The 24,994-nt window shown below is 46.2% G+C and overlaps 1 protein-coding gene across 3 annotated transcripts in view; it reads left to right on the plus strand.

The window, feature by feature from the left end:
* The window catches only part of NTM (neurotrimin), a 397,081-nt gene that overhangs the window by 204,552 nt on the left and 167,535 nt on the right, over window positions 1–24,994 (plus strand). For all 3 annotated transcript variants that reach the window (XM_022556277.3, XM_022556280.2, XM_022556281.2), the window contains exon 2: window positions 6,201–6,433. In XM_022556277.3, the coding sequence (XP_022411985.2) occupies window positions 6,201–6,433 (233 nt within the window). The remainder of the gene's footprint in view (window positions 1–6,200; window positions 6,434–24,994) is intronic.

A 24,994-nucleotide genomic window follows, 5' to 3' on the forward strand; every position in this document is an offset into this window, starting at 1 on the left:
CTTTCATTTCTCAGGAGTTTGTGAAAGGTGGGAGATTTTAATTTAACAAAATTAATCAGTCAACAGATATTTATTGAGTGCTTATTTTGTTCTCAATATGACATATAAAGGCACATGAGAAACATAGGTGTGGCCCTTGCCTTTCTGGGAGTTACCATCTACTGAGCAATGTAATGAACATGTAGATCTGAGAAGGCCATGTGTATGATAGATTGTGTGATCCGTTATTTGTTGAGTTTCTACTGCATACCAGGCAATGCGTTTACATGCATGCTTCCGTTTAATCTTCCCATTAACCCCATGCAGGAGGAAAATGTATTTCCGGTCCAGGCGAGTAAAGTGAAACTCAGTGAGGTCGGGTGACTTGTTGAGAGGCAGCAGAACAGAGCCGGCACTTGGGTTCCAGCCGCCCGACTTCAGGGCCTGGCTCTTTCCCCCTCCCTGCCCTCCACCACCAGTGTGGACTCACGGGGCACCATGGACACAGCCGAGGTTTCCTCTGGTCCTTTCCCGTCTATCATAAGCTCTCCTTCTGCTTCTACCGAGGCGTGATCAGCCTTGGCCTTATTTTCATGACTAAGAGAGATTCCATAGCACACATCCCATTTTCCATGTGAAGCAAAAACAGTAGTGGTTGAGAGCTGTGAGGCCGGTGTGGATCGTGTGAGTTCAGTGTTTGTGTCTCTAGGTAACCCAAGCCAATTTCACACATACTGACACGAGCTTAGATTCCAACAGGGTCAAAGTTAGCAACCCCACCAGGTCAGCCTGCTCCTCCAGCAAAGAGCTCAGGGGACAGGTGGTTTTTGCTGAGTTTTCCGCAGGCCGGTGATGAAGCATCCTGGTTTGTCTGTTTGTTGGTTTCCCACAGAAGCAGACCTGGAAGATGCACAGGCCAACTCCGTGGAGCTGGGTGTCAGTACTTCCGAACCAACCACCTGTGATGCTTTGCTGTGAAGCTTGAGGGGAGGGGCCGGGCACAAGCCAAACGCTCAGAGAAACAAAACTTAGGGGGCAGCTGGACCGCGGGACCATTTCTGAGCGATAAGAGGAGATTGTGATCAGGAGCAACGAAGGGCAGAAACACTTACTTCTCTGTAGGCTCAAATGTTGCTGGAGATGTGTTGCTTTTCAAAGGCAGTTAAAGGGCCGTTTGAGAGAAGGGATGGTTGGAGTACTCACTGTTCTGGTCCATTAGAGTCCTCAGATCTTCAGGCAGGTGCGTTTAAGAAAGGCCAAGCCGGAATTGTTCCCTCTTTCTTCAAGAATCCTCTTTATTTCAGCACCCTCTTTGTCTGTCTTTAGAAGGTGCCAAGCAGATACTTCCGCTTTATTTTTCTTCCACCTTCCAGGTTCCTCTTTCTCTCTCTGTCTCTTTTTCTCCTTTCCTCTAAAATCCAAAAGTAGCTCGAGGCCCCGAATCCACACTTCCATGTTTTATCTCTGCCGCACTCATCCTGGCCTTGCTTCATCATTTTGTTTGCTATTCCTCTATGTACAAATGCAGCAACGGTAATAAAGCCAGTGTTCATCAGCAGGAGATGAAGGGCACAGAGGGCTGCAGTTTTAGAGCTTCGGCACAATCGGCGCAGCTGCAGAAAATTTCAGGTGTGTCGGTTCTCTCCACCGTGCACTGTGCTCAGGTGCGTGTTCTGGCGTGGCTGCACGTGGATGGTCCCCTTCTGGTCAGCCACACCTGACCAGACATCATCAAAGAGAATGCATTGATGATCTGTGCAGGCTGAATGTCCTTGACGGCCTGTGTTCAAACAGGCCTGTTCTCTGTAAGAAGAAGCTTCTCCAAGGAAGGGAGCAGGGTGCAGACAGACAGACTGAGAAGGACACTCGCTCAGCAGTGAAATGGTAAACAAGCCTGTCCCTCCCAGGCACTCTCTCTCTGTCTGGATTCTGTCAGGATGTTGCATAGGCCAGGCTGTGGGCTGTCCATGGGGACCACACACAGGAGGGGAGAGCCGCCAGCCCTGTGGGAGGGGATGGATCGCTTACAGATATAGGGAAAGTTGATGGCCCCTGGCTCGAGTATGGATGCAAGTGAGGTCAGGCATTGAGGCTCTGAGAGGAGACATGTTTGGAGTTTGGGGAGTTCCAGGGCTCAATCCAGAAGCCCTGTGTGTGCAGAGGTTTTTCCTCTGTTCTTTGCATACGTGGTGGGATGGACGGAGGAGAGGATGCTCAGGGTGGGTGCCTAGTGCATCTCAGGACTGTGGGGGGAAGGGGTGGAGATCTTCAGGGTTGGGCCAGGCCATCTCCAATCCTTTCTGACTCTGCACTTCTCTTCCTGGCCTGCCTCAGGCTGACCTTTGACTCTTTCCTCAGTGGCAAGTGGCCATGTCTTGTTACACTTATCTGGGTTAGTCAGGGAGGGTTGAGTTTGAAGCCTTGCTCACTTCCGGTTAATCTTATAGTTGATCCCCTTCCTGAGGGAGCTGAAATAGCATGAAATACATGTGTTTTAGGAGTAATTCTGTAGAAGTGAACTAAGGGCTGTCTCTGGAAAAAGGGAACCTGTTGACTGAATTTCCCACCTGTTCTCCCCACCAACTCCCCACTAACCAAAGCATCAGCTCTGCCTGAGAGTGCAGTTATGCTCACGTCCACTTTTTTTTTTTTAATACTTGGAGAATTGTCTCCTGTGTATCGTTCTGTAAATGAGACGGATAGATGAGGGCAGGTATGAGGAGGTGGCAGGAGTTGGCCACCAAGTTACCTTTGTGACTCATCTCTCAGAAGCCACATTAATTCCGTGGAGACACAGCAAGACTGATACCCAGCAATGACAGTTTGGACCTCTAATCATGACCTTCGATGTGCCCCAAACCAGGGCGGAAGCTGTGCCGGCTTTTCAGTGTAGTATATCGCGGGGGCCGCATAACTGCTGAAATTGGCTGTGTCGGAGCATGAGTGCTTCTGCAGATGAGCACCTTTGGCCCTGTGAGTGCGGTGCAGTGTGGTGAGGCCGCTTCCGTTTCATTCAATTTCCAATCATTAGACACTCACCTGGTGTTTGGTCAAATTTCAGCTGCTGGAGGACAAAATAAATGGGACTCTGCTTCTGGCTTCCCAGGGCACACTGGTTGCAAGAAAGTTCTCTCCCGTAAAGTAGTGGAAAAGTGTTTCAAATGAGAGTCACTTCCTAGTGCCCACTTGCGCTGCGGCTCTCGTGTCACCAGAAACCAGTGAAGTGTCTAAATTAATGGTTCTCAAACTGGGGTCCCCAGACCAGGGAGTGACCCAGCAATCTGTACTTTGTCAGGACTTACAGATAGTTGAATTTAAATGTTGTAGGGACTTTTGGGAAGCCCTGGAAAAGGACATTTAAGATCACTGACTTTGGGGGAAAATAAGCAAACAAACAAAAACTGGGTTTGGATCTTGGTTCTGCAGGGTGATCTTAGTTCATTTGGATAATATTTCTTAGACTCAGTTAACCTCATCTGTAAATTGGCCGTAATAGGTGAACGCAACCAAGTTTTTTTAAGATGATAAAATAGCACATACCACAGACTCACAGGATACCTAGCATATAGTAATATGCATTCAATAAACATCAGTTGTGAATATGAATTTCACCAATTCCTCCCCTTGGATCCAAGCAAAATTCAGAGCAGTGACTGCCCTTAAAGTCATGAATATGAATGACATCCCAGCTACATTGCTGGCAAAGGGAGCTGTGGAGTGTGTTGTTCTTAAGGGGGTGCACACCATGGTGGCTCACATCCACATTTTAGTGAGGTAGCCTGAGAGGACGAGCATCAGGTGTGCAAGGCAAGTACAGCATCAGGGAGGCCCAGCTTCCTGCATCAGCTGCTCTTCCCTACCTCTTGCTCAGTCTCGTGGTATGTTCAGGATATTGTTATCACAGCCAACAGCAAGTCTTGGAGTTCACTCTAGACCAGTCCAGACCACATGTGCATCCTGGTTACTGGAGAGCTTATGAAAATGCAGATTCGTTCGTTACATCTGAGGTGGGGCCCGAGTCTGTGTTTCAAACAAGCTCCCCAGCGATGACGACCTGCTGGTTTTCTGGTCACACTTTCACATAGTGAAAGGCTAGCTCAGTGCTTCTCAAACCCTCACGTGCATACAGTTCCCTCTAGCTTTATGCTTCTTAAGTGATGGTCTGGGGGCCATGAGCATTGTCATCTCCTGGGAGCTTACGAAAAATGCAGACTTTCAGGCCCCACCCCAGACCTTCCAAATCAGAATGCATATTTAAGTAAGATCCCGAAGAGAGTTACAAGCACAAAAGTGTGGGACATCCCTTCAGGGTGTGTGTTTATTCGCACAGGACCCTGCACTTGTTAAATGCCCTGCTCTTGCCATCTTGAAATTCTTAATAGTCCTTGAGCAAAGGACTCTGCATTTGCGTTTTGCACTGAGATCCACAGGTTATGCGGCTGGTCCTGGATACCCTGCTATATACCCCAGTGCTTTTCAAACTTTGGTGGGTGTCTGACCCAGCTGGGGTATTGTTAGAAATTCATGTTTCTGAGTTCCCAAAGATTCTGAATCAGTAGGACAAGAAAATCGGTAACAAAATCACCTCCTGTGATTTTGATGCAAGTGGTCCATGCCCGCTTTCAGAAATACTCCCCTGGTCAGGTTTCCCATCATTTCTATCCTTTGTTGTCCAAAAAACGCAGTGAGCAGCACAAAGCAAGCTGGACAGCTGAGCAGAGGTGTTTCTCATTGAGCAGTTTTCCCTACAGGGCCTCTCAGCAAGCCTTTCCGCCTGTGCCTGAGAGGCCCGGCGATGATCATGTGACATTTACACAAGTACGAGTGGAAAGGACGCACAGCACTGGAGAGCACATCTCGAGAGGCACTGCCTGGGGAAGCTGGTATAGTCAGCAGCAGTTCTCAGGCTTTTTATGGTCACAGACAATTATGAGAATTCAGTGGAAGCAACCGTCCCTGAAAAATTCACCTTTGTGCATCCTGAGGGGCACCCAGGACCAGGACTTAGAACCTGGCTGAGGGGTCTGACTCTCCATCACTCCCTAGCTCCCTATCCTGAGGCAAGTCATCAGACCATTTCCGACCCTGGAGGCCTGATCTTTAAAGTGGAGAATGGGTGGGTAAGATCATCTATCTCACCGGTTTGCTGCAAGAATCACATGAGACAGGGTGGATGTAAACGTACTTGGTACCGCGCAAAAGCATGATTACATTGGAGGCAACACTGTACCTACCGTGGCTAAGTTGCTATTTCCAGCATTATAGCCAGGCTCAGGACACTGTGTTTGTGAAATTTAGCCTCAGGCCGTAAAACATACTCGCTGTGGCTAGAGAGGGAAGTGAATGCAGACAGAGTTGATGAGGATTTGGCCAGAGTAGCTGGGAAATTTGAAAGTGTAGGAAAAGAGAAGGGAGCTTCCACAATTTGGGGACTCCAGATGCAAAAATAAAAGAAAGAAAGTCTATTTTTACATGTACGAACCATTTTGAGATTTTGGAAAATGCCTTTAGTCTAGCAGTAATTGAACATTTCTGCCCCTGGGTATAATGAGGAGAAATAGCAATGGTGGTGGGTCCATATTTAGTTTTGACTTCAAAAGCCTTCTGTTGGAATTCGCTATTCTGAGATGGGAGAAAGAATGTTTAGTAGTTAAAAGCTGGGTTTCTGATCTAGCGCACGTTATCTGTGCCATTTGCCAGAAGCATTCAGTGTCTCTGTTCTTCAATTCTTTTTACCAATAGAACCTTCTTCACAGGGTTGTTTTGAGTATTGAGCAACTTAGTACACCCAGAGCATCTTGAAAGCAATGTGAGGGATTATCATCATGCACATCATGGAAATCCCAGAGCGGGGGGAGGATGGGGGTAGTCCCAGGGCCCAGCCATTCTGAGGATGGATGATGGTTCCAGGCTATAACTAGTGAATAGTTAGGGGTATTGAAATAGTCCTGTGCTCAGGGGTTTTCAGAAGCACAGAATCACTCAGGACCTGGAAGTCTGAAATAGCCAATGTTCTGAGGCTGCAGTTCTGCGAGACCTCTGACGCTGAGTTCCAGAAAGTGCCCCCCAGGCCAAAGCAAACAGGAGGTGTGCGTGTACACATTGGGGGCAGGGGACGAAGACAAGGCATGGTGACCAGGCATCTCAGCCTTGCCAAGAAGACCCTGATGGCTCCCGTTTCTCTGCGGTCCCTTGACTTACCCGTCTGGTCCTCCCTCCAGGTGCACGATTGACAACCGGGTCACCCGGGTGGCCTGGCTGAACCGCAGCACCATCCTCTACGCCGGGAATGACAAGTGGTGTCTGGACCCCCGCGTGGTCCTCCTGAGCAACACCCAGACCCAGTACAGCATTGAGATCCAGAACGTGGACGTGTACGACGAGGGCCCGTACACCTGCTCCGTGCAGACGGACAACCACCCCAAGACCTCCCGGGTGCACCTCATCGTGCAAGGTAGGTGGCCTGGGGGCAGCCGGTGCAGGGGCTGCTGAGAGAGCCTGTATCCAACACTTTCACTGTGATTCTCAACTGAGATGAGTCTGTCTGTTCCATCTGGCCAGGACAATTTCCTAATTTTCACTTTGCCATCTGATGCTAAAATTTCAAATCATTTTCCCATTGAATAGGACTAGGGTTTGTTTTTTTGTTTGTTCTTTGCTTTTGTTCCAATAATACATTTTCTCAGAAAATTAGCTCCTGATTATTGCTTTCCTTGGCTTTTTTCTCCTCTAAGTTTTTTTAAGGTTCCATCCACTGCTAAGCTTGCTTTATTTTAAGACCAGCATTTTAGCTCTCTGGCACTGCGCATATGCCATCCCTCACACAGCCTTCAAAGAAGGCAGAGCCCACTGCAGATGCTCTAAATACCTACCTGGGACATGGCCGTCACAGCCACCTCTGTGGTTTCCAGCTTGTTGGCTTCTCTCACCACCCAGCCCTGGGTTTCTGATGCCACATCTCGCCTTTAATGCCTGTGTCTGATATCCTCTGTGTTTTCGTTGCACCCCATTCCCCTCCCCTTCCTCTGAGCCTCTCACACCCACCCCCAGCTTTTGAGGTCTGTGTTTTTGCATCTCTTGCTTCCGCTGTCTCCATGCTTCCCAGGCCCTTCTCTGCTTCCCCATAAGCAGAGCAGGTGCTGGGCATTCAGACAACACGCAGCCATGCAGACGGATTCCCAGACAGGGAGCAAGTGCTCAGAATCAGACTTGGCCACTTTCTGGCTGTGGGACCCCAGGTTTCCAACTGTGACTCAAAGTTTCTTTTTGTAAAATGGAGTCAACGTTGCGAGGGTCGGTGGAAGGGATTACATTTTCCATGTACTGATGTGTAAACACTCAGGAGGGGGCCTGGCACACAGAAGTGCTGGTTAAGTGTTAGCTAGTTTTTAAAAAATACAGCTGCTATTTTTTTAATCTTTTTAAAAACACATATATATGGAATCTAAAAAAAAATAGAAAAAGAAAAAAAATGATCAGAAGAACGTAGGGGCAAGACGGGAATAAAGATGCAGACCTACTAGAGCATGGACTTGAGGACACGGGGAGGGGGAAGGGTAAGCTGGGATGAAGTGAGGGAGTGGCATGGACATACATACACTACCAAATGTAAAATAGATAGCTAGTGGGAAGCAGCCGCATCGCACAGGGAGATCAGCTCGGTGCTTTGTGACCACCTAGAGGGGTGGGATAGGGAGGGTGGGAGGGAGACGCAAGAGGGAGGAGATATGGGGATATATGTATATGTATAGCTGATTCACTTTGTTATAAAGCAGAAACTAACACACCATTGTAAAGCAATTATACTCCAATAAAGATGTTAAAAAAACAAAACAAACAAACAAACAAAAAACCGTATTTAACTGTGCACCACATCCTTGCTCCTTTACCTCAGAGGGGAAGCCCCCGAGCGATGGAGCCAGATCCTCTGCTGGTCTTTTCTCCAGCTCTCACTCCCAGCTCTCTTCATCCCCCTGAATGGCAAGTCCACAGCAGTAAGCTCCAGGTCCAGAGGCTCCTCCAGCCTCCTCTCCCCTCCTTTCCAGCAGCCCAGAGGGAAGGGGAGAGCTGTGGATGGTAGGTGAGAGCAACAAGGAGCAGGGAAGGGAGAGAAGGGAAGGGAGCTGGGAGAAGGCAGGACAGAGAGCAGCTTGGGTCAGGGTCCCGACTGGGAAGGGCGAGGTCGGTGGGCAGTGGTGGGAAGAGGACAGGCTGGAGGGAGACCCAAACAGGCTCCGGCGGCTGAGGGATGAGGCCAGCTTGGTCACACCAAGTTGTTTTTATTTTATGTTATTTTTCCCTCTTTCTTTCTAAAAGGAAATGATGGTGGTTGTTTCCTCTGTTGGTTCTATATATGAAAATCTTCAAACTGCTGGATACAAACAGCATTTTTAAAAGGAAATGGAATTGCATAGACAGTATCAGAATGTATCACAAACAGCAGAGTAGGTATTGTTGCAGGAGATGGCGTTGGTGGGCGAAAGTTTTATTATTGGCCAGAAAAAGATTGAGAGTCACACTGTTCTGTGAGGGAGTTTGATGGATGCCCCAGTGACCCAGTCGGTAGCACCAGGGGGTACGTTTGCAGCCACGCCCCATGCCCCCCCACCCCATTCCCTCCCCCCAGTGCACACACTTACTGCTGAGAGTGGCTGACACTGACAGACAGACCTTAGGAACTCTACATCATCACAGACGCTTGCCTTAGGAAGCAGGACCTTTATGGAACTGGAAAATGGAAGGAGTCGTGAAAAACTCCGAAGCCTCCTTGAAAACAAGGATCATGTTTGCGTCATTGTTTTTCCTTAAGGTCCCCTCCCCTTCCTCGCTCACACCCATACACTCCTGCCCTGAGCACCCGGAAAGTGCCTCGAACAAAGTACACATTTAATAAATGCCCCTTGAGGCAAGTGGCTGGGTTATAGCCCCAAGGACTTACACAGGCTCAAAGAGGGAAGGTTGAGAGTGGGGGGGGGGGGAGGTGGGAGGGGCAGGGCGTGGAGGATGGGGTCTACATCAATCCTCACTCGTATCCATGGGGATGGAAAGTGTCTAATCCCCAGCTAGGCGTTTACACCTGTGGCTTGGCAAGGTGGCCTCTGAGCATGACATACCACCTCAAGTATCAGAATCTCATCTTGGGCTAATTTTCAAATGCTGATGGGTGTATTGATCTGGAAACAAGCTGGGTTAAAAAAGATTCTGGTCTTGTCCACAGACTCAGCCTGAGCTAATCTGCTGTCGATATGCCTGGACCGGGCATTATTGACACTTTAATGAACAGAGGACCATGGTTTCTCGGAGCCAACCTGTCCCTCCTCTTAAAAGCAATCAGACAAACTAAACAGAGCCAGGCTCCCCTGTTTCTGTATTGGAAAGAGGATACATCACCATCCAGGACTTAAAAAAAAAAGAAAGAAAGAAATGTATTTATCTTGGAATCATTTTTTGTAGTGAACGTAAACCCTAATTCCCAGCAGAATTGGACTGATGGATTCTGTAGACATCCCTGTTCAGCCCTTTGCAGCACGGTGTTGGAATGGAAGACGTCTTAACTTTTCAAAATGGTATTACCGTCATTAAACGCATACTCACAGACAGACACACACATGATAGCAGCAGCAGAAAATAACTAAACTCATATTTCCACCCACGAGTGTGTGTATTTGTGTACATGTAGTCAGCTTCATACAGAAATAAACGCACACAGAAGGAAAGTAATATTATTTTCACAGAATTAAGTGAGCTTACTCAAGTCTGAGATTATATTTTCCCCCTTTCTAGCAAATACCCCTACTGCCCCGCTTGTTCTTTGTACTGGGTCTTCTCTGCTTGCGGTGCTGTGTGTTTAACTCCTGCTGAGACCTGGTGCCACCCGTGCACCTGCCTAAGTACCAGCCCCTCAGCCCTCTGTGCCTGCCCCACCCTCGCCTTCATTCATTCACACATAAATCGCCACTGAGAAACAACTCTGCTTCCCAGTACCCTGGCCAAGCTCTCAGCACATGAACGAAATGCTGCCCCTGAAGTATTAGTTGCCATTCGTGGGGGGAAGGTGGACTTGTATGCCATTTGCCCAAGTCCTCCCCAGGAATTTAGGTTCTGGGAGTGTAGCTGTTGTCTAAATCCTTCCGGAGCACCGAGTGCCTCCAAACCCTTGGGTCCTCTCACCACCCTGGTGTTTGATCAGACATTTTAATAGAGTTCAGAATGACCTACACAGAGAGCAGGCTGGTCCGCTTACACGGCAGCCACATTTCCCGTGGGCTCCTGGGCACTGGCCCGTCCTCTGGCTCAAGCTTGGGCCTCAGGGCTGGGCCTTCCTTGGCCTGGGTGTTCTGGAGCTTAGCTCTTAGTGCATCTTCAGCCATTGCAACCCTCAAGGCAAGCCTTTCACTGGTGGCAAGTTCTAGATTTGTGCTTGGCTCCCTAGGATATTTTAAAAATCTGTTGATAGCACATCGTGTCCTCATAGTAAAGGAAAAGGGAAATAGGGGATGCTTGGTTCCTTTTTTGTTAGTGGGTCCATCTCTTCTCTTCTCACTACCTGTTGCTGTTGCGTTGTATTTTCCCTGTATCTTTTTTTAGGAAGATCGCTCTGGGGCTACCTAAATTCTCCCAAATCTTTCCCGTGCTGTTGGGGGCGGGTGGTTTCCAAAGGTCTCGGCAGGACTGGTGAAGTGGCTGGAGTGGGGACGGTGGTCAGGCAGGCCTAGGCTCCAGAGAGAAGCCCCAAGGTGGAAGGCATAGGGGTGGAGAAGCGGCTCTGAAGTCGAGCCGTGGAGCGCACCAGCCAGAGGAGGGGAGAGTGTGAAACCCCGGAGGACTCAGGCTGCGTGGCCAGGGCTGTAAGACCAGCCTGCAGGACAAGGCTGATGGCGCTTCTGATTCACACCATCCGGGCTCAGGGCTGCAGACAGAGCCCGGGCGGTCATGTGGGGCGAGTGTCAGAGGCAGGTCAGGAGCAAGGGGCGGCCTCAGGAGGAGAGCGGTCCTGGAGCCAGTGTGGGAGGGAAGTGAGGGACGGGACATCTGAGCTAGGCAGCTACTCAGCACAGTGGCTATTTAAAATTAAATGTAAACTAGCCAACACCAAATACAATTTGCAATTTACTCCTTCAGTCACACCAGCCACATTTCAGGTGCTACAGCAGCCGCTGGGGACTGCTGGCTCCTGTGTTGGGCAGTGCAGATAGAATATCCCCAGAGGCCTTGAACTCTCTGCTGGGCAGCAGGTGCTGAAACAGGAATGGGCATCATTGACTTCGAAGGCTGGCTGTGGGGTGGAAAGGGGGATGGGATTTTGGAGAGAAGATGGAAATTAGAAAAGATGGTGGTGCTTTAAAAAGAGAGAAGTGGGACTTCCCTGGTGGTTCAGTGGTTAAGCCTTCGCCTTCCAATGCAGGGGGTGTGGGTTCCATTCCTGGTTGGAGGAGCTAAGATCCCACATGCCTCGGGGCCAAAAAACCGAAACATAAAACAGAAGCAATATTGTAACAAATTCAATAAAGACTTTAAAAATGGTCCACATCAAAAATCTTTAAAAAGAGAAAAACAGGAGAGACTTGTTGAAAAAGATGGAGGCCTGGAGTTCCTCTGATAGCTACACAGAGTAGGACATCCGGAGTCCGAAGCTGTGTCCCAAGGAGCAGAGGCAGAAACTGGGGACTGGATAAGTGGGCAGATGCAGGAGGTACATCCACCAGGACATCGAGACTCTGGCCTTGGAGCTGGGGAGGGTGACGCTTATCGCATCTAAAGTGCCCTGTGATGAAGCCGCAGGTAGCAGCAGGGGGCGGGGAAGTGGGGAGGTGTTCAGATACTTGGACTTCGTGATTTTCTGATGCCTTGAATTCTCCATTCAAAATGTGTTTGTGAAAAGTAAGAAATACCACCCAGGGGTTTGCATGCCCACTTAGGCAGCCAGAACGTGATCTTTTAGACCAGAGTGAGGGCGCTCCATCTCCGATTTATGAAAATTTGGGTCTAGCGCTTTCCATCTCTGTGACCTCAGGGTGCCCTGCTTTATGAGTGTAATTAATAAGAGGCTGCTTCTCCAGTTCAGCTGCGTATGTATTTTAATCCTTTCCCCTTCTTGATCCTGCTGCCAAGCCAGGCTTCTCTGCATATGGAAAAGCTCTACCCCGTCTCCATTGTTTCTTGGAAGAGGCCCCATCCTGGAAAGCTGAGTGAATAAAAATGCTTTGTGGGACTGAATTGTCTGCCAAATTCAGGACAGTATGGAAGACATCCCCAAAGCCCTAACTGTATTTGTAAAAGCCCTTATGTGGCAGTGCAGGAAAACTGCCCTGGTGGTCTTCAGGGACTTCAGGGAATGCTCTCCTTACCAGCATGCAGAGCCTGACCTGGCAGGTCTGCTGCTATACCTGCTGGGCTTCAGTCTCACTTAGAGACCTACCTGCGTGACAGAGGAAGGTAGAATGCAGTGCTTATAAAGATGGGGGTACTGGTGTAAAAATAACACTAATAAAAGCTTTGGGCCCTGTATCAGTTTTCTAGACTCTATTTAGGTCTCTCTTTTGTCATTGGAGCATCTAATTACCCCCTCCCTTTTGTTTAGTCGAAATGAATTTTCCTATTTCTCCCTGGGCAGAATTAATCTAAAAATCCCTGCTATGGTTTGATAGTTAATTACCTGCCTTTTGGAGTCAAACAGCTCTGAAGCTCACGTGAAGGGGGTCCCCCGCTAATGTCTATGGAATAAGACAGGGATGAGAGGAGGAAGCCAGGATGTGGCCGTCCATTTCCTGGGCTGGTGGGATCCCGCAGAGAAAGGGACCAGGCCGGGGAATAGCCAGCACCAGCAGGTGACTTGCAAACAACAGAGCTTTGGTGGTACCAGCCCTGCATTTACCTGGTATTGTCTCCCTGCTCAGAACCCTCCCCTCATACCCGCCTGATATGTAGAATCATGTTGCTTTCTAATCCTGAATAATTAATTGACCTTGTCAAGCCAAACTCATTATTATGATTAAGAGAACAGGAACAATAACTTTTAATTTCTAGATACCTACGCCCCATAGACCCTCCCCACCCAGAACCTGAACAAAAGGGAATTTGAAAAACAACAGATCAAAGGGAATAATGTGCTCTAATCCTTACACTGAAAGCAAAGACTTCTGTCTCTCAGACAGCCACATCCCCCGCTGAAAGCAGCCTGCCCCCTGGCCCTGCGAGGCTCCCGTGGAGCTGAAGAGACCTTTGCACCATCTAATTTCCATTTGGGCTACATCTCGCTGAGTCCATAGTAGAGGAAGCATCACCGTCCAGCCCTAAGTCCACAGAAGTCACATTTTGAGCACATCTGCATTCTTCAGCTGCCAGTGGCCTTGTGTGACAGTAGGTCACATTTGCCATCCCAAACTGCTCTCCAAACCATCTAACCTCTTCCTTCCCCCGTTCAAGATATAAATCAAAATGCACATTGGGCCTGGTCGTAAGACTGTACCTCTGAATTCGGCAGAACTTTCACAAAGTCAGGAAATTAAATTCCACCACAAAATTGAAGTGTTCCTCAAAGCACCCTGGAGAATGACAAGGAAGTAGGGCATTTTACCTGAAATTGATTTACAGAATTTCGACAGCATGCAAATGAGGCAACTCAGTTTTACCTGCTGAGTTTTTAAATTTTTTGATGCAGTTATGGGCCATGGAGAGGCCAAAATTCTTAGTGAGTTTACTCAATTTCAGTAAACCCCCGGAACGTCATCCATCTGTTAAGCCAAGTAGGGTAGAGTCTATTATACTAAAGAAATCTGAGAAAATAGCTATAGTAAAATTTATACAGGCTTAATAATGGCATTTTCTGTGCCCTCTGGTGTTGCTGGGGAGGATCTTTCTGTTTCCTAGGCAGTTGGGAAAACTCGGCACCTGCCTGCTGGTGCTTCCTGGTCAGCACAGTAGGTAATAACAGGTCCCCTGTCCTATCCTTCACACCACTCAGAGCTCTAGGGAAGCAGGAAGCCCGGGTGACCCTACTGCTTCACAGCAAGCCTTATGGGAGTCAGGCAGCATCCCTCCAGGTAAGCAGTTAGGGCTCCCAAGGGGGGAGGTCTTTAAGCAACCACAGAATTCTTGTCCCTTAGGTGGTTTTCTCCAGGGAGTCTGTGCTGCCTCAGATTCCAACACCAGAGGGTTGAGGAAAGTAGCTCTGATTCCTCCTGGATCATATGTAGCCCTGTAGCCTCCAAATAAGATGTGTTGTCATTTTCTACTGGGGCAAGGGCAAACATGAGATGCTGAGTAAGCAGCCCTTCCTAATGCATTCCTGTAGGTTCCTATTCCCGTGTCACAGGCTCCCGATGGCTTTTACTCAAACTGAACTTGAAGCAGATACTTTGAATGAAGGATTGTACGAGGTGTCCTCATGGTTTCGTGATCCATTGGATCTGGCTCATGACTATATTCCTAAAGACTCTGGGTGTCATCCCTATAAGGGTGTGTATAAAGTGATATCAAGGACAGCATCACTGATTTGAAGGTCGTGACTTTTGCAAACGACTCAAAAACGTCTAAACCCTCCCTCTTCTTCTTGCCAAATTGAAACGTCTAGCTTCTTACGGCGTGGGGAGACGTTGGTGACCAGGTCCCTTAGTCCATCTGTTGTCACATGAGGATTGTCAGCTGTCATCTTTCAATTCCATTTAACAGTATTTGGAAGCCAGGCCCTGGGGACCCACATGCGTTCAGAGTCCCCGCCCTGTCTAGCAGAGGAGACTGCTGTATTATTTGTTAATAACCCTCTTACAGGATAACAGGTGTTAGGAATTAGGATGTTTATACGTAGAAATGCCATGAATACACAGAAAGGGAAGAACTGATTTCATCTGCAAGATCAGGCAAAACTACAAGCTTGTGTTTCTCCAGGGTCTTCAGAGGTGAGCAGGATTTTCCAGGGGATCTGGAGAGAAGCGTCCTAGCACTGGCGTGCACAAAGCTGGAAAGTCTGGAAACGTCTGACATGGAGGAGGAAGAGTGAGGATGATACGAGGTCCTAGGGCAGGGCACTAATGATGATATTCCCTCGGTGTAGTTAAGGTGCCTTTCTTGGTACACTAGCAAACAGAGCCATTGGCACTGGGGTGCTTAGCTCTGTCATAGTGATGATTGTGCCAGAGAGGTTGAGGATGCTGCCAAAGGTAAATGAGAACCGCAGGAAGGAGTCTGCGGCCCCTCGGGTCCTCCAGACCCGCCCACTGCTGGCAGCCACCTCTCACTGGTACCCAAGAGCCGTTGGGTAGAGGAGACCTGGTGTTTCAGATGTCTCCAGGCCAACTTAGGGTAGACGGTGTCACCCCTTGGAGTATATCTTAAGATTTATATTCCTGTTGAGCGTTGTCTGTGATAATTTAGTGTCTGATGTTGGTAAGAAATCTAATTGGCTTTTGCTGGAGTTTGGCTCAGTGGAGAACGCCTCCTGGAGATGTTGGAACAAGATGTTTTTTCTTTTGAGAGATCCTCATTTCATGTTATTTGAGAAAAAAAATTATTGATTTAAAATTAGGGCAGTTCAATTTGGTGGCATGTTCTCTTTATGTCTCAATTATACATTCATGTCTTTGTGGTAAAGTCAGCTGGTGGGGGGATTAAGAATTCAAAATAGAGGATTTTCACTTGGCAAATAGTGCTTTCTGCTGTGGTTAATTGAACCCAGTGTTGGCTCCTTTGGGGATGGAACAGCTTAGCAGAAAGCAGTAAATTTCAGGACTTAGGAGTCCCGGATTCCGGTCTGAATCTTGACATAAGTACCTGGAAAAATGACCTACTTCTTTAATCTATTTCAGATTAGACACACGTTATAGAAATGTTTTGATGTATCACCCAATCTAATTTGGAGGAAGGTACCAAATAGAAGGAAGCCGAACATCGCTAGAAAGTAACGTCCTTCATTTGTGTAATTGTTTATCAGCATAAAGGTTTCCAGCCTCTTCCTTCCCTTTTCCAGGCTCTTCCTTCCCTTTGTCTTACGTGGGCTACTTTAAACAGTCCTGGTCCTCTGTACCAAGAATGTGTACGTGTCCTGTTGCGGATTTGGGTCTCCATTCCCAGGAGGCTGTCTGGGTTGCATCCCCCTTTCCCATCCTGGTCCCTTCCTTTGCACTCTGTGTGCCTGGTTTTCTGACCTCTGACCTGCTGATGTTCCCCTGCTCTCTTGCCATCACCCCCTTTGCTCTTATAATTCCGGGGGTCTGGTTTATGGAGGTCTTAGACTGCTATCGTGCCTGCACTTCAGAAGGGGGACTTGTGCTCACGCTGCCCCTCACTCTAGGCACCCAAGCTAGCCACGACCTTTCTCGCAACCTTGAGCTGAGGGATCAGAAAATTTGATTTTCCTTTTCCCCTTTCACTCACACATAGACTAGCGCGTGTTGAGTACTGAAATACGAGTTGGAATAGATACAAAGATGACTGAGACTGATCTCTGTGATCAGGATATAAAATGGGGCTGAGGCAGCAATTGGGGTTTAAAGGGGGAACTGCTGGGACAGAGCTGTTCACGAGCATCCTGGGACTAAGAGAGAGATGCTCCTGCAACCTGGGGAGCTGGCTTGGGTGTCTGGGAAGGCCAAACAGATACAAGTCTTCTGAAAATGATGGTCTGACAGTTTAGCTCTCAGCTGTTAAAATGAAAATAAAACAGCTAGTCTGCCCACACCCACTCTGCTCTCCATCACCCACACTTTCTCCACTCGCAGCCAAAGTGCTCTTTTCAAGCCTGGATTTGATGGAACCTCAAGGACTTGACCGAGGGCTGCACCTCCTGGGACGCCTCCTCTCCAGTCCCTGTTCACCCCACGCTCCTGCCTCACTGCTCTCATTGCATTTTACTTTACTTGTTCTTTCTGGTCGTGGAAATGACCAGAAGTGGCCTTTCTCCATTCTCTGCCTTCTGCCTTGCAGCCTTTCCTCTTTCCACTCAGTTAACCCCATTTATCCTGCAAACAGTAACTTGAATGCCACGTCCTAAGGGAGCTTCCTCAGACCTCCTGCCTTATGCTAACCTCCACCCCGGCCTCCCCCAGGACTTGGAATCATGCAGCTCTCTGTATTTCTCACCACAGTTGTAATTCCGCATTTGTTTTGTGATTAGCTGATTGTGTCTGTTTTCCAAGGAGCCTGTCTGCTTTTGCATTTTATCCCCAGGGCCTATAACTTAATAGGGGCTCCCAGGCTACTTGTTGGATCATGAACGGACCCATAAAGCTTCTTTTTCCAATCATTAAGCTAATGGACTTACTGTGTGTTGAGACTGGCTGTGCTAGGCTAAATAATGACCACCCAAAATATCAGATCCTAATTTTTGGAACTGTGAGTGTTACCTTACATGATGACGTCTTTGCAGATGTGATTAAGTTAAGATCTGACATGGAGAGATTAACCTGGATTAACCAGGTGGGCACTAAATGTAATCACATGTATCCTCATAAGAGGGAGGCTGGAGATTTGATACAGACACACAGAGGAGAAAGCCATGTGAAGATGGAGCAGAGAGAGACTCAGAGTTGCTCTCCTTGGCAACTGGAGTGATGTGGCCATGAGCCAGGGAGCAGCCGCCAGACGCTGGAAGAGGCAAGGAACAGATTCTCCCCTAGAGCATCCAGAGGCGGTGCAGCCCTGCAGGTGCCTTGATTTCAACACAGTGAAACTGATTTTGGACTTCCTGGTCTCCAGAACTGTGGGAGAACACATTTCTGTTGTTTTAAACTGCCGAGTTTGTGGTACCTTGTTACAGCAGCCGCAGGAAACGAATACACTGGCCTTCAACCCTGTGAATCCCTGGTGGCTGAAAGTCAGAAAAGGTTGGTATTCCAAATGTGTCAGAAGTTCAGGTTTGGCCAGTGTGAGAGCTGAAGAAAGAGTCATCTTGCAGGCAGGCTGTTTATTTCTTCTTTAAAGACTCTCTTTGGACAGCCACCCTTGTCATGTAGATGTTTGGACAACATCAGCTCCTTATCCTTGGGGTACCTACAGCAGGTGACGGAATAATCCAAATGCCTAAACAGAGACTCTACTTTTTTTTTTTTTTTTAATTTTATTTATTTATTTATGGCTGTGTTGGGTCTTCGTTTCTGTGCGAGGGCTTTCTCTAGTTTTGGCAAGCGGGGGCCACTCTTCATCGCGGTGCGCGGGCCTGTCACTATCGCATCCTCTCTTGTTCTCTGCGGAGCACAGGCTCCAGACGCACAGGCTCAGTAATTGTGGCTCACGGGCCCAGTTGCTCCGCGGCATGTGGGATCTTCCCAGACCAGGGCACGAACCCGTGTCCCCTGCATCGGCAGGTGGATTCTCAACCACTGCGCCACCAGGGAAGCCCGACTCTACTTTATGATGTTGAAAATAACTGCCATCAGGTTTCAGGGGTTGGGGGAGCCACATGTGATTCCAGTGGAAGGAGGTTGGTGATGTGGCCCAGCACTGCGCCCTGAGATGTGGTTTGGGGACCTGGGATTAGAATTGAAGATAAAGTTGCTAAGCGTTCTCTTGTTAGCTGGGGGGCCTACTCCTTGGACTTGATCACTACTATTTGTCTCACCGGTGCCTCAAACTCCAAAGGTACAAAATCAAGCTCTTGAATTCTAGCTGTCTTTGCCGATGGCCCCCGACCCTGACCCCAAACTTCTCCCTTCTGTGGGCTTCCCATCCGGTCAATGGCAACTCATTCTTCTAGTAGCTCCTGTTGCAAACCTCAGCATCGATCTGGACTCTTCCTTCTCCCCTACTCCTCTTCCGGCTTGAGCACTTCCTATTAGAGTTGCTGAAATTTGAAGTTTATCCAGAATCCCACCACTTCTCCCCACACGCAGTTCTACTGCCCTGTCCCAAGCTCCCATCCCCTCTCTGTTTTCTACTCACTCCCCACGCTCTGCTCTTCACACTCAGCAGGACTGGTCCTTTACAGGTTTCCTCATCCCTCTGAGCGGACCTCCCAGTCCTTCGCCATCTCCCTCAGAGTAGAACCCGAAGTCCTTACTGTGGCCTGACAGGTCCTATACCACCTGGCGTCTCTCCTCCCTCTTCTTACCCCACCTCTTCCTCTGCTTGTTCTCGGAATACGACAAAGGGGCTTCCACCTCAGGGTTGTGCCCCCTCCCCTGCTGGAGCCCGTGCCGGGCGTCCCTGGGAGCAGCCCCCCATTCTGCAGGCCTCTGCCCCAAGGTCACCTTAGGGAGAGGCCTCTCTGACCACCTGTATAAGGCAGAGATCCCACCCACCTGCTCACTCTCTAGCACCTTTCTCCTTCGCTTTTCTCCGTAGCAGAGCTCACCTGTTGGCATAACATATATTCACATGTTTAGAGTCGTGGTCTGTTTCCCTCCACGAGGACACATGCTCCAGTGGGGGAAGGCAGGGACGTGGCTGCTTTGTTCACTGTTACATACAAGTGCCTAGAACAGGGTCTGGCATGTGGTAGGCACTCAATCAATGTCTATTGAATAAATAAATGAATGAAAACTAGGGTCTGACAGTAAATGAAAATCTTCCCTCCTCTGCCTCCGATTCCAGGGTTTATTCTGTTCCCTTGCTTGCGTGAGAGCGTGAACTTTTCTGTTATTTCTATCAAAATGCTGTGGTCACCCTATTCTCAGACCAGGTGACATTAAGCTGACTTTACAGGGTGGATTTTCTATCTCTTTTTTTTTTTTTTTAACATCTTTATTGGAGTATAATTGCTTTACAGTGGTGTGTTAGTTTCTGCTTCACAACAAAATGAATCAGTTATATATATATACATATGTTCCCATATCTCTTCCCGCTTGCGTCTCCCTCCCTCCCACCCTCCCAATCCCACCCCTCCAGGCGTTCACAAAGCACCGAGCTGATCTCCCTGTGCTATGTGGCTGCTTCCCACTAGCTATCTACCTTACGTTTGGTAGTGTATATATGTCCATGCCTCTCTCTCGCTTTGTCACAGCTTACCCTTCCCCCTCCCCATATCCTCAAGTCCATTCTCTAGTAGGTCTGTGTCTTTATTCCTGTTTTACCCCTAGGTTCTTCATGACATTTTTTTTTCCTTAAATTCCATATATATGTGTTAGCATACGGTATTTGTCTCTCTCTTTCTGACTTACTTCATTCTGTATGACAGACTCTAGGTCTATCCACCTCATTACAAATAGCTCAATTAGGTTTCTTTTTATGGCTGGGTAATATTCCATTGTATATATGTGCCACATCTTCTTTGTCCATTCATCCGATGATGGACACTTAGGTTGTTACCATCTCCGGGCTATTGTAAATAGAGCTGCAATGAACATTTTGGTACATGACTCTTTTTGAATTCTGGTTTTCTCAGGGTGTATGCCCAGTAGTGGGATTGCTGGGTCATATGGTAGTTCTATTCGCAGTTTTTTTAAGGAACCTCCATACTGTTCTCCACAGTGGCTGTATCAATTTACATTCCCACCAACAGTGCAAGAGGGTTCCCTTTTCTCCACACCCTCTCCAGCATTTGTTTCTAGATTTCTTGATGATGGCCATTCTGACAGCTGTGAGATGATATCTCATTGTAGTTTTGATTTGCATTTCTCTAATGATTAGTGATGTTGAGCATCCTTTCATGTGTTTGTTGGCAGCCTTTATATCTTCTTTGGAGAAATGTCTATAAAGGTCTTCTGCCCATTTTTGGATTCGGTTGTTTGTTTTTTTGTTATTAAGCTGCATGAGCTGCTTATAAATTTTGGAGATTAATCCTTTGTCGGTTGCTTCATTTACAAATATTTTCTGCCATTCTGAGGGTTGTCTTTTGGTCTTGTTTATGGTTTCCTTTGCTGTGCAAAAGCTTTGAAGTTTCATTAGGTCCCATTTGTTTATTTTTGTTTTTATTTCCATTTCTCTAGTAGGTGGGTCAAAAAGGACCTTGCTGTGATTTATGTCATAGAGTGTCCTGCCTATGTGTTCCTCTAAGAGTTTGATAGTTTCTGGCCTTACATTTAGGTCTTTAATCCATTCTGAGCTTATTTTCGCGTATGGTATTAGGGAGTGATCTAATCTCATACTTTTACATGTACCTGTCCAGTTTTCCCAGCACCACTTATTGAAGAGGCTGTCCTTTCTCCACTGTACATTCCTGCCTCCTTTATCAAAGATAAGGTGACCATATGTGCGTGGGTTTATCTCTGGGCTTTCTATCCTGTTCCATTGATCCATCTTTCTGTTTTTGTGCCAGTACCATACTGTCTTGATTACTGTAGCTTTGTAGTATAGTCTGAAGTCTGGGAGCCTGATTCCTCCAGCTCCGTTTTTTGTTCTCAACATTGCTTTGGCTATTCGGGGTCTTTTGTGTTTCCATACAAATTGTGAAATTTTTTGTTCTAGTTCTGTGAAAAATGCCATAGGTAGTTTGATAGGGATTGCATTGAATCTGTAGATTGCTTTGGGTAGTAGAGTCATTTTCACAATGTTGATTCTTCCAATCCAAGAACATTGTATATCTCTCCATCTATTTGTATCATCTTTAATTTCTTTCATCAGTGTCTTATAATTTTCTGCATACAGGTCTTTTGTCTCCTTAGGTAGGTTTATTCCTAGATATTTTATTCTTTTTGTTGCAATGGTAAATGGGAGTGTTTTCTTGATTTCACTTTCAGATTTTTCATCATTAGTGTATAGGAATGCAAGAGATTTCTGTGCATTAATTTTGTATCCTGCTACTTTACCAAATTCATTGATTAGCTCTAGTAGTTTTCTGGTAGCATCTTTAGGATTCTCTATGTATAGTATCATGTCATCTGCAGACAGTGACAGCTTTACTTCTTCTTTTCTGATTTGGATTCCTTTTATTTCCTTTTCTTCTCTGATTGCTGTGGGTAAAACTTCCAAAACTATGTTGAATAAGAGTGGTGAGAGTGGGCAACCTTGTCTTGTTCCTGATCTTAGTGGAAATGCTTTCAGTTTTTCACCATTGAGGACGATGTTGGCTGTGGGTCTGTCATATATGGCCTTTATTATGTTGAGGAAAGTACCCTCTATGCCTACTTTCTGCAGGGTTTTTATCATAAATGGGTGTTGAATTTTGTCGAAAGCTTTTTCTGCATCTATTGAGATGATCATATGGTTTTTCTCTTTCAATTTGTTAATATGCTGTATCACGTTGATTGATTTGCGTATATTGAAGAATCCTTGCATTCCTGAAATAAACCCCACTTGATCATGGTGTATGATCCGTTTAATGTGCTGTTGGATTCTGTTTGCTAGTATTTTGTTGTGGATTTTTGCATCTATGTTCATCAGTGATATTGGCCTGTAGTTTTCTTTCTTTGTGACATCCTTGTCTGGTTTTGGTATCAGGGTGATGGTGGCCTCGTAGAATGAGTTTGGGAGTGTTCCTCCCTCTGCTATATTTTGGAAGAGTTTGAGAAGGATAGGTGTTAGGTCTTCTCTAAATGTTTGATAGAATTCGCCTGTGAAGCCATCTGGTCCTGGGCTTTTGTTTGTTGGAAGATTTTTAATCACAGTTTCAATTTCAGTGCTTGTGATTGGTCTGTTCATATTTTCTATTTCTTCCTGATTCAGTCTTGGCAGGTTGTGCCTTTCTAAGAATTTGTCCATTTCTTCCAGGTTGTCCATTTTATTGGCATAGAGTTGCTTGTAGTAATCTCTCATGATCTTTTGTATTTCTGCAGTGTCAGTTGTTACTTCTCCTTTTTCATTTCTCATTCTATTGATTTGCGTCTTCTCCCTTTTTTTCTTGATGAGTCTGGCTAATGGTTTATCAATTTTGTTTATCTTCTTAAGGAACCAGCTTTTAGTTTTATTGATCTTTGCTATCGTTTCCTTCATTTCTTTTTGATTTATTTCTGATCTGATTTTTATGATTTCTTTCCTTCTGCTAACTTTGGGGTTTTTTTTCTTCTTCTTTCTCTAATTGCTTTAGGTGCAAGGTTAGGTTGTTTATTCGAGATGTTTCCTGTTTCTTGAGGTAGGATTGTATTGCTATAAACTTCCCTCTTAGAACTGCTTTTGCTGCATCCCATAGATTTTGGGTCGTTGTGTCTCCATTGTCATTTGTTTCTAGGTATTTTTTGATTTCCTTTTTGATTTCTTCAGTGATTATTTCGTTATTAAGTAGTGTATTGTTTAGCCTCCATGTGTTTGTATTTTTTACAGATCTTTTCCTGTAATTGATATCTAGTCTCATAGCGTTGTGGTCGGAAAAGATACTTGATACAATTTCAGTTTTCTCAAATTTACCAAGGCTTGATTTGTGACCCAAGGTATGATCTATCCTGGAGAATGTTCCATGAGCACTAGAGAAAAATGTGTATTCTGTTGTTTTTGGATTGAATGTCCTATAAATATCAATTAAGTCCATCTTGTTTAATGTATCATTTAAAGCTTGGGTTTCCTTATTTATTTTCATTTTGGATGATCTGTCCATTGGGGAAAGTGGGGTGTTAAAGTCCCCTACTATGAATGTGTTACTGTCGATTTCCCCTTTTATGGCTGTTAGTATTTGCCTTATGTATTGAGGTGCTCCTATGTTGGGTGCATAAATATTTACAATTGTTATATCTTCTTCTTGGATTGATCCCTTGATCATTATGTAGTGTCCTTCTTTGTCTCTTCTAATAGTCTTTATTTTAAAGTCTATTTTGTCTGATATGAGAATTGCTACTCCAGCTTTCTTTTGGTTTCCATCTGCATGAAATATCTTTTTCCATCCCCTTACTTTCAGTCTGTATGTGTCTCTAGGTCTGAAGTGGGTCTCTTGTAGACAGCAAATATATGGGTCTTGTTTTTGTATCCATTCAGCTAATCTATGTCTCTTGGTGGGAGCATTTAGTCCATTTACATTTAAGGTAATTATCGATATGTATGTTCCTATTCCCGTTTTATTAATTGTTTTGGTTTCGTTATTGTATGTCTTTTCCTTCTCTTGTGTTTCTTGCCTATAGAAGTTCCTTTAGCAGTTGTTGTAGAGCTGGTTTGGTGGTGCTGAACTCTCTCAGCTTTTGCTTGTCTGTAAAGGTTTTAATTTCTCCGTCAAATCTGAATGAGATCTTTGCTGGGTAGAGTAATCTTGGTTGCAGGTTTTTCTCCTTCATCACTTTCAATATGTCCTGCCAGTCCCTTCTGGCTTGCAGAGTTTCTGCTGAAAGATCAGCTGTTAACCTTATGGGGATTCCTTTGTGTGTTATTTGTTGTTTTTCCCTTGCTGCTTTTAATATGTTTTCTTTGTATTTAATTTTTGACAGTTTGATTAATATGTGTCTTGGCGTATTTCTCCTTGGATTTATCCTGTATAGGACTCTCTGTGCTTCCTGGACTTGATTAACTATTTCCTTTCCCATATTAGGGAAGTTTTCGACTATAATCTCTTCAAATACTTTCTCAGTCCCTTTTTTTTCTCTTCTTGTTCTGGAACCCCTATAATTCGGATGTTGGTGCGTTTAATGTTGTCCCAGAGGTCTCTGAGACTGTCCTCAGTTCTTTTCATTCTGTTTTCTTTATTCTGCTCTGCAGTAGTTATTTCCACTATTTTTATCTTCCAGGTCACTTATCCATTCTTCTGCCTCAGTTATTCTGCTATTGATGCCATCTAGAGTATTTTTCATTTCATTTATTGTGTTGTTCATCATTGTTTGTTTCATCTTTAGTTCTCCTAGATCCTTGTTAAATGTTTCTTGCATTTTGTCTATTCTATTTCCAAGATTTTGGATCATCTTTACTGTCATTATTCTGAATTCTTTTTCAGGTAGACTGCCTGTTTCCTCTTCATTTGTTAGGTCTGGTGGGTTTTTATCTTGCTCCTTCATCTGCTGTGTGTTTTTCTGTCTTCTCATTTTCCTTATCTTACTGTGTTTGGGGTCTCCTTTTTGCAGGCTGCAGGTTCATACTTCCTGTTGTTTTTGGTGTCTGTCCCCAGTGGCTAAGGTTGGTTCAGTGGTTTGTGTAGGCTTCCTGGTGGAGGGGACTAGTGCCTGTGTTCTGGTGGATGAGGCTGGATCTTGTCTTTCTGGTGGGCAGGTCCACGTCTGGTGGTGTGTTTTTGGGT

The sequence above is a fragment of the Delphinapterus leucas genome, chromosome 7 (genome assembly GCF_059928025.1).
Source record: "Delphinapterus leucas isolate spDelLeu-1000000601 "Yukka" chromosome 7, BTC_Dleu_Yukka2, whole genome shotgun sequence".
NCBI classification, from domain to species: Eukaryota; Metazoa; Chordata; class Mammalia; order Artiodactyla; family Monodontidae; genus Delphinapterus; species Delphinapterus leucas.